Source organism: Trypanosoma grayi (genome assembly GCF_000691245.1).
Source record: "Trypanosoma grayi strain ANR4 Tgr_708_V1, whole genome shotgun sequence".
In the NCBI taxonomy this organism is placed as follows: Eukaryota; Euglenozoa; class Kinetoplastea; order Trypanosomatida; family Trypanosomatidae; genus Trypanosoma; species Trypanosoma grayi.
Genome location: NW_008826327.1, coordinates 1 through 9,061, shown reverse-complemented (window position 1 = coordinate 9,061; position 9,061 = coordinate 1). Strand labels below are relative to the sequence as shown.

At 52.4% G+C, this 9,061-nt stretch overlaps 6 protein-coding genes across 6 annotated transcripts; all 6 read right to left on the bottom strand.

The window, feature by feature from the left end:
- On the bottom strand, positions 1 to 630 carry DQ04_07081050 (RNA-binding protein; the record flags this gene model as incomplete). The annotated part of the gene is made up of 1 exon (XM_009315013.1): positions 1 to 630. A coding segment is annotated over one exon (630 nt), but the record flags the coding sequence as incomplete, so codon positions are not given.
- Positions 631 to 1,359: 729 nt separating this feature from the next.
- DQ04_07081040 (putative 60S ribosomal protein L7) lies at positions 1,360 to 2,250 on the bottom strand (the record flags this gene model as incomplete). Its single annotated transcript, XM_009315012.1, has 1 exon — positions 1,360 to 2,250. The coding sequence occupies one exon, from the start codon at positions 2,248 to 2,250 to the stop codon at positions 1,360 to 1,362; it is 891 nt and encodes a 296-aa protein (XP_009313287.1).
- A 547-nt stretch (positions 2,251 to 2,797) lies between these two features.
- Positions 2,798 to 4,672, bottom strand: DQ04_07081030 (calcium-dependent lipid binding protein; the record flags this gene model as incomplete). Its single annotated transcript, XM_009315011.1, has 1 exon — positions 2,798 to 4,672. One exon carries the CDS (start codon positions 4,670 to 4,672, stop codon positions 2,798 to 2,800), a length of 1,875 nt encoding a protein of 624 aa, XP_009313286.1.
- Positions 4,673 to 5,041: 369 nt separating this feature from the next.
- Positions 5,042 to 5,929, bottom strand: DQ04_07081020 (hypothetical protein; the record flags this gene model as incomplete). The annotated part of the gene is made up of 1 exon (XM_009315010.1): positions 5,042 to 5,929. One exon carries the CDS (start codon positions 5,927 to 5,929, stop codon positions 5,042 to 5,044), a length of 888 nt encoding a protein of 295 aa, XP_009313285.1.
- Positions 5,930 to 6,179: 250 nt separating this feature from the next.
- Positions 6,180 to 6,851, bottom strand: DQ04_07081010 (hypothetical protein; the record flags this gene model as incomplete). Its single annotated transcript, XM_009315009.1, has 1 exon — positions 6,180 to 6,851. One exon carries the CDS (start codon positions 6,849 to 6,851, stop codon positions 6,180 to 6,182), a length of 672 nt encoding a protein of 223 aa, XP_009313284.1.
- A 203-nt stretch (positions 6,852 to 7,054) lies between these two features.
- On the bottom strand, positions 7,055 to 7,387 carry DQ04_07081000 (hypothetical protein; the record flags this gene model as incomplete). The annotated part of the gene is made up of 1 exon (XM_009315008.1): positions 7,055 to 7,387. One exon carries the CDS (start codon positions 7,385 to 7,387, stop codon positions 7,055 to 7,057), a length of 333 nt encoding a protein of 110 aa, XP_009313283.1.
- Positions 7,388 to 9,061: the final 1,674 nt, after the last annotated feature.

Genomic DNA, 9,061 nt, shown 5'->3' with positions numbered 1-9,061 from the left:
CGGCTGCTGCGGCATCGGCACGTACGGCATCGGCGCGGCCTGCTGGATCGCTGCAACTCCCGCTGCTTGCGCAGCCGCCGGTGGGATAAGACTCGCCATCAGCGCCTGCTGCTGCTCAGGGGTGAGCAGGTTCACGTCTACGGCGCCCCGCTGGATGAGATTCATAAGGAGTTGCGTGCTTTGCTGCTGCACCACCGCGGGTAGAAAATTCGCCGCCAGCGCCATCGCTGGAGCCTGTGGCTGCTGCAATTGCTGCTGAGGGTTGTTGGTATTGCCGCCACCGCCGCCGCCACCGCCACCACCATTGTTGTTGTTGTTGCTGCTGCTGTTGTTATTATTATTACTGGTGTTGTTGTACCCCTCTGGCCGTCCGACATTGCCTTTGCTCACCCCAACCTTAATCTTCCTACCGGCGAGCGTAAAGCCGTTGTACTTCATCGCCCGCGCACGATCATCCTCGGAGGCAAAGTCGATGAAGCCGTAGCGATACGGGTCCTCGTCCCTCCCGTTAAGGGAGCAGTCAATGATGGTACCACACTGAGAGAACACTTGACGGAGGACCTCCAACGTCACGCTACGGTCAATGTTGCCGATGTAGCAACCGAAACGTTGTTGATTTACCTGGGCCATTCGTGTTTGTCCTGTCCTTTTTTTCCCCTTTGTTCCTTTCTTTTCTTTGTCACTTCTTTCCCTCACTCTGTCACCCTAATGACGGATAGGCTCACACCCGCACTCTTCTGTTTTGTTTTTCTGAGTGCGTGTTATTGCAGTGAACGCAAAATTAAGAGAAAACGGCAAAGTCCAAAAGTGTGAGATTACCGCCTGACAAAAATCCAGAAAAACCGCCAAAACTTTTCTTCTTCCTCTTGTTGTTCTTCCTTTCACCTGCAAGCATGCAAGCAAGAGAGGTAATACAATAGAAAGAGAGTAAAAAACGAAGAAAGAGAGAAGCAAAGCACACTTCTGTGACCCCCAAAGATATCCACACTCACACATACACACACCCCAAACAAAAGAGGAGGGTGCAGCAGCAGCAGCAGCAGCACCCACCCCCCTTTACCACCACAGACGCACATATACGCACAGATAACTGCAGGGAACGCCTTGTATGCGTAAGAGAGAAAGAGGGGTGTGTGGGGTTGAGAGAGAATGTGTCCATTCCCTCTTTCCCTACACCCATTAAACGCTTCTCTGACTTCTCTTCAGTATTACTACTCCTTGATTAAAAAACTCCCGCTTCTTGCCTTTGAAGGAAGCAGCACCACACCACCAGCAGGAAGATGAAAATAGGGTCTACCTCCGCACCAACACTCCACAAGATGTGCAAACACCAGCGCAGACATACACGTTACGCTACTTCTAAGACGACAGCGATGATTTCTTGGCCGCCTTTCTCTTATTGGAAGCAGCTGCCTTCTTCTCCCGTTTGGCGGCGCCCTTGAGCTGCTGAGCCAGGTAGGCAGCGAAGGAATCCTTATTTATCACCTCGAGTTTCTGGTGAACGGAACGGTGACGCTCCATGAAGAGCTGGCGCGGCGGGTGGAAGTCGAAGGGCGCTATGTGCCGCAGCACCTCCTGCACATGCTCGGATTTATTGATGATCGTGTCGCAGAGGTCCTCGATGCACAGCACGTTGTATGCACCTAGTGCCTGCTCGAGCATCAGGTTGCCGCTGATGAGCCGCTTCGTCTGCGTCTCCTCGTTCCACAGGGCGGCGCGGGTGCGAAGCAGCTCCTCCAGCTGCGCAGGCTCGGGGTGACCCACAACGCAGAACGGCCCGAGCTGCTGTACCAGGTGGTCGCTGCGCGGGTCGAGGCACAGCAGCCGCGCAGCGTACAACTTCTCCAGTCCCAAGCGCCGGAACGCCGCGGCGACCTCGGGCGGGATCTGCTTACCCCGAGCCCGCACAATGAGGACCACGCGACTGTCGGCAAGGCGCTGCTTGTACTCGTTGGGTGGCGTGCGGCTCCGCTTGCCCTGCACCTTCTCGCCAATCTTGCGGAATACATGTCCCTGCCGCTCCTTGCGCTGCGCATGTTTCAATATAGTTTGCGCCGAGATGAACTTCTTCGCGGAGAGCTTCCGCTTCCGTTTCGCGTCCAGCTTCGCCTTGTGACGATCACGCCGCTCCTGCAGCTTATCTCGGCGCAGGACACGGTCTGCCCGCAGCTGCTCCACCGACTTGCGCTGCAGAAGGAGTGTCTCCTTCACCCGCTCCCCAGGCAGCCACTTAGGCGGATTTTTTCCCATCACTTCGCAACAAATGTCACAGAAGCAGCTACTTTACCACTAGCACCAGCGCAGCCACCGCAGCAGCAGCAGCAGCAGCACACACAACAACAACAGAGAGGAAAGAAGGCAAAAAAAAAAACGTGTAACACAATAGCACAGGGAAAAGAAGAAGTGAGCAACAGGAAGAAAACCAACAACAAGCGAAACGTGTTGAATGAGAAGCAAGAGACAGCTTCCGCGTCATGCCATGCAGACACCGTAGGGTGGCAGGGACAGTGGAAAAATAGGCACAGTGGAGTAATACTGCATTACAAATTAATTTCCGTCTTCTGTTATTTTTTTTTCCTGCTCAGTTAAACAAAAAAAAAAAAGAAGACACCTCGGAGCGCATTTCTTAAGTGGTGCAGAGTATTGTGTGTCGGCAGCGAAGCAAATATGATATAATTACGAGGCGAGAGCACCGCCTCCCTACCCCCCACACAGACCCACATATATATATATATATATGAGAAGCACGCTAATGAGGCCATGTTACTTCACCACCCCAGTGCCCTTCGAGAACGGCTCAGTGGCGCAGCAGGTGCAACTCTAGGAAAATTTTCCCCTGTGGTTCAAGTTTCCATTCGCCACTCACGTGTTCGCCTGCACTCGACGCCACGTGGGAGACAGGAATGACGACAGAGCCCATCACACGGTCCTTGCTGAGGTCATTCTTGTCCACAATAAAAATCTCCAGCGCATCGGTGTCGATGCTGTACACCTCAATCTCCGTCTCAAAGTCAAACGTGGGGTCGAGAGTCGAGCTAACATACGACGACTTCCTTACTTGCTTCCGCAGCCGCAACTGCACGTACGGATCGGACACACCCAGCCGCTCCATGTTCTTGAGCCCAGTGCACCGCTTAACAGTCACAAAGAGAGTGCCACCTCCCACGCACTCTGAGCAGATGCTGCCATTAACGTTCGAGCGTGTGCTGGGAGGCTCAATGCACCGCTCGCCCACTGCGCTCTGCTTTGCAAAGGTCTCCGACACCATGCGCGGCGGGGCGTGTGTAGGCGCCGACGTGGAATCATTCCTACTCCTGCCTGTGTATGGCAAAAACTCGGCTGAAATAATCAACCTCGCACGAAGCCGGTTATCCGAAACGTCTGGTTTCATCAAGAGACACGAGTGCTCTGCCAACTTGCTCTCAACCAGGGTTTGAATGGGCACGTCGCACTCCCCCAGACAAGGGTCACTCCCTGGCACATCAAAGTACAACCAGAAATGCAGCGTTCGCCCAATATCAAATAATACAAAGCTAAAAACATCATTCAGCTCGCTGTTCAGTCCCTTGTAGATCAGACTCTTGAAGCGTCGCTTCTTTGCTTCACTAGACACGGCGACCTTTATGTAGTAGGGTGTTGATTGTCTTTCCGACAAGCAGCGGTGGTACCAGTCCTCCACCCGTAACAGGTGAATGCGAAGGGTACCGAGAGCAGCATCTGCGCGCGTCACTGGTGCCTCGAATCCCGTCACCATTGGAATTGCAATCTTCTTTGGGTGCTCCATCCTCCCAAGGAGCGTGTCGCGGATGAAATTCCTCAAGTAAGTCTTTACTGGACCCAAAATGTCCAATGAGACTCCTGCGGCGGAGACTTCATAATCCGGTGTTCCCATACTCATGATCGACAATGAGAGCGCACCGAAGCAGGGCCACTGCGGAACGTGTGGTGAAAGCATGACACGTACTTTCATGTCAATTTCCAAGCGTCGCACATGCACGTGCAGATCAGGTCCTGGCACTTTAAAATGAAGATGGATATCCATATCACTATCCCATGAAAACGAAATGTCAAGCACAGATTCTTTGTCATTATATGGGTGATGCTGAATGCCATTGATCACAATGGGCTGGCTTCCCATTGAACACTGCTTGATGACAATGTCATAAACAAAAGAAGGCTTGGTGGCCTCCAACATCGGCTCTAGCATCTGACGAACAGAGTTTTCCGTTGCTAGGGAAATGGAATTCCACATGCCACCTATCAAGGTGTTGAGCCAGTGCACACGGTTTGCGCTTGGGTACTTTAGCCACTCCGGCAGCTCTTTTCCAAGAACTGCCTTGAGCTTCTCCAGGTCTTGGATCAGCATATTTGCCTGATTAGCTTCCATTAGTTCTCTTCTTCCCTCCTTGTTATGTAAATAGGTCACCACGCCTATCACCACAAGCATCTCCAGCAGCAATTGAAGGCCCAGCGCGTAGATGCACCGCAAAGCGAGCCACACACCAACGATGATGATCGGGAGAGGAGCCGAACCTTCCAATAGTTTCAGTTTTTGCTTCAACTGCTCATGTTCACTCTCTGACATCCTGGCGTACCGCTTTGCGCACCAAATGGCTATAGCGAGGGTGGATCCCCAGAATATATTTGACAGGTTTATAATATACCCTAGCATCTTTTAGATCACCTTTTTTATTGCGTGTGAAATGCCGTTGATGTATTTGGGGGTGAACCTTCGCTTTCACCTTGAACCACTCTGATTGGGCAGATGCGTTGTTATCTTTTTGTTTTATCGCGCAGAATAAGTGCGGTGAAATAGGAAAAGAGTGAGACGACCATAGTGACGGTGGTGATGGTGGTAGTGGTGGCTGTAGTGGAACGAAAGAGGCGGGTGGACTTGCAGCGGGAACCTCCAACAACATCATGTGAATATCAATTCGATTTTCTCTCGCCATTGTTTTTGTGTTCCCCTCCCTCTCCCCCCGCCGAGAGAGTCAGACAGACAGAGAGAGAGAGAAAGACAGATACACGTTCCCTTTCGCCGCTACTCACTCGAGAGGACAGTAAGCAACCGCGCCGCCGCATTCACCTCAACAAGCGTATCGGTCGCCACACACACCCACCACACAGTGATATGACCCAATGCACTGTCAAGGTGCTGCTGATCCAACCGAAGCGCGCCATTGGTGCGACAGGGCGAGACAAAAAAGGCCCAATCCGCATTGTACACGTGGCTTAAATGCATCGCCACAGATGGGATACGCGACTTGGCAGGATCTGCCAAAAGCTCATCTTGGAGTGTTCCACCACTGGAAATGGGGATGCGGGTGGGGTCCGTTTCGACGAGAAAGCAGGCCGCGATGGGTGTGCGGCTTAGCGGCACACGGGGCGGCGGCTTCGCTGCTGCCCCTGCCTCCTGTGCGCCCCCAAAGACCGAGACATCGCGCAGACGAATTATAACAGGGACAGGGACGCCAAAGTGCGAAGGGAGTGGCCATTGCCGCTCTGGGAGGCGAATCATATTATGCACGTCGGAGCCAGGTGTGGGGCTCAGTGGCTCAACCAAGGCCCACCGCCGCGTCTGTGAAAAACTTTCCACCAATTCTGTCTGATTCCAAACTTCGCCCTCAGCGCAGTGTAAGATCAAGGCATCGGCCGTCGCAACAGCACGGACCATGGCGGCACTGTTTTCGGTGCTCCTGTCAACATGCTGCGGACAAGGGAAGTGAAACCGAAGTGAATACATAGGGCCTGCTGGTATGGTGTACGCGGCCGCGTCGGCATTGAGACTCTCGCTACGACGTAAAAATTCCACGTTCCTCGCGTGTCCTTCCATTGCACAATGGTACAACACACCCAAGTAGAGCAAAAATAGCAGTAGCACCACCAGCGAACATCTGTCAAGCCAGTAGCGCCACGGCGGCAGCACCATAGTGCCTTGCCCCTATTGTCGCGAAGATTTATTCCTTTCTTATGTGTCTCTAGCGCCCCGCACCCCCCCCCCCCNCCCCCCCCCCTCAAGGCCAGTTTCAGGGGCATTGATACGCAAATGAAAACAAGGTGATGGACACAACAGGAACGACCGCACTCCTCTTTGTTTTTCTTACACAACGCATACACTCTTCACATTCCTTTCATGTTTTTTTTTTCATTTTCTGGCTCTCCTTTTGCCTACTCCCTGTTCATTTCAGCACATCATCGGAGCAAAGGAGACGTTGGCGCTGCTGGCGCAGATGCTCCGCAAACTCCTTGTCCGCCGCAGCCAAGTCCTCCACCTCGCCAGGCTCCTCAAACGCTGGGCTTGTCTTCTTGCGCCCCTCGCGCATCTCGCGCAGGACCTCGTCCTTCACGAAGTCAGGAACAGACGGGGATGCGAGCGTGTTGCCTGCTTCAAACCAGTAGTTCTCGCCGGTAGGTGTGCCGTCCCGCGTGTGGCGCCGGGCGTTCGTGTCCTCTGTGTGCGCCCGCATCAGCCGCTCCGCTGCAACACCGCTCATATGGCGCGAGAGACGCTCAGCGTAGTGCCCCTGCTGGTACTTTGTCAGCGCGCGCGGGTCCTGGTCGCCAAGCAGGCGGCGCGCCTCCTGCACATACTGCCGAAACTCCTGCTGGTCGTCCATGATACTTTCAAAGTAGGCCGCGGACTCCCCCGTCTGTCGACCCTCACGAACAGCCCGGTCAACGTGCCCTTTTATCCACTCCTCCGTCGTGTCCAGCACAAGAGTGCCATCCGTGTCTGCACCAGCATCGCGGGGTGGCGGCCTCTGTGATACGCATCGCTTTGGCAACATGATGCTCGGCACCACAGTGCAGCGGCAACGCATGAAAGCATCTCCGCCCGCTAAACGGCGCATAGTGCTATATAGTATGATCACCACGAACCTTCCTGCACCTACACACGAAAGTTAGCAAGTGGACGGCAGAGCCAATTCAACAAGACAGAACACTCCCACCCCCACACTCCTTTCTTTTTTTTTCTCTCGACTCGTTTCTCTCGCTACACAGACCGAAGAGGCAGCAGCAAACAGCATCAAACTCTCTGCGTGGGCTTTTTTTTTTACTCTCGAAGAGACATGTGAGTTGGAGAAACGTTGTACTTGTAAACGTACACGTCTGGCCGATGATGAAGACGATGCGCCTCGATTTCCTCCTCAAAGTACGGCTCCTGCACGAATCCCCTTTGTAATGGGTCAGAGAAGTTGGAGCGTGCTAGCTTGGCGAATGCACCCTGCTTCTTCTCTGTTGTGTGTGGCGCCCAGCTGACACGTCTCGCATGGCTGACGGCTTCCTTGCTGAAGAAGTCCTCCGTGCGGACAGAGAGGTGGCGGGCAGAAACAAGCAATGCCGCACCGCAACTGCCTGCCGATACTGCTGCCCTGCAAGCCAGCATCACTTCACTGCCTACTACTAAATCTTACTACCCCGATCTCCAACCACCCAACAGCAGAAACAACAAAATAGAAGCCAAATCCACCTGGCGGAGTGTTAGTGCTGTCAAATGTCATCTCATGGGAGCTTCCAACAGCACCAGAGAAAAAAATATTTTTAGCAATCCAATCGGAAAGAAATGAACAAAATAAAGGAAAAAAATTATTGTGAAGAGTACAAGAAGAATAAAAATCATTTAAAACGCTACAATTTTGATTCATTGCTGGAATGCTGAAGACGAAAAAAGAAAAAACGGTACTATAAGGGAAAGGAGCCGTCCAATTCCACCCAATTCATCCGCAGTAGACATCCATGGACAGAGACACCAAACGGACTTTGGGTTGTAACTGTTCTCTAACAACACAAGTCACACCACTTCACACAGCAGATCTTAAAGAAATCTTATTCCATACAGACATGCGACATATAGCAAGTTTGCTGTAGTCTAACAGCCATCATCTGGCACAGACAAAAAGAAAGCAGTGCCCAGAGAGAATGTCTCTCAGCACGTCCTGGTCGTGGAAGTGTGCGAGGCACACAGAGGGTCCCCTGGAAGCAGAAGTAAAGAATTTTGGGAGAATCCTCACAAGTTGTGTGCTCGCTGCAGAGCCAGGTATTTGACTAAAGGCCGAGCAGAGAAGTGCCGCAACTAAATGTTACTGAGCGTCACTCTGTTAATAGAAGGCGATAAAGCAGAACCTTCGGAACATTCAATGGCGCATTGCGCCCCTGCAACGGCCTCCCGGCGGTCACGCAATGCCCGAACCAGGGCTGCGCCGCAGCACGTACGTCGTGAAGAGACTTCTCCGGTTACTGAGAACCCCTACAGGCATGCCGGGAAAGGGCACTCCTAGGAAAGGGAACACGTAGAGCGCAACGGATGTGATCATAGCGAAGTGCAAGAGAGTGTCGGACAAGCACTTGGGCAACCCCACCGCTGGCGTCTAGTCCCGCCCAATCTCAGGATGAATGCCTTCTTTGTTGGCGTAATGAGTGCGTCCTTAATTTGCTTTTCTTATTTTCTTCTTTCAGGGGAAGCGTGCTGCTTCGGCCTTTCTTATCATGTCTGAGAAAAAAAGAGAGGTAAAACACGGAAGAAAATGCTGAGCGAAGGTAAACAAAATCAAGCCGTAGCCTCTCTTCTGGTAAACAAAACAAAAAAAAAGACAGTTTATCTCTCAATTGCACCTTTTCGCATGCACACCTTCGATGGAAAGACTCAGGTACCACAAAACGTAAAAATGAAATGGGCAGAGAATCAAACAAAAACGCAGAAAAGGGACCGGGCAAAGCACATCTCTCCAGCTATAACACATACACGAACAAACATATGAACAGGATCCTCAACCGATGATTGAGGTGCCCCGGGAGGCTTCTTGCTACGAACAGAAGTCATCAGGCGGGGAGGTGTCGTGTGGGTGTATCTGATCCATGCAAAGCCTTCTTGCAGGAGCAAACGGAGAGAGCGCCCTCGCCTTGATGGATCAACGTGAATCGAAAGAAGAGGGCCATTGTTGAGACGGCACCTGCTTCTGTCGCTTCCATGCTCAGAGGCATCCTCCTACAGCACCATTTCTTGTTTTTTTTCTTTAGCTTCTTTCCCTCACCTGCTCTTTTTTTTTTCTTTTTTTTTTTT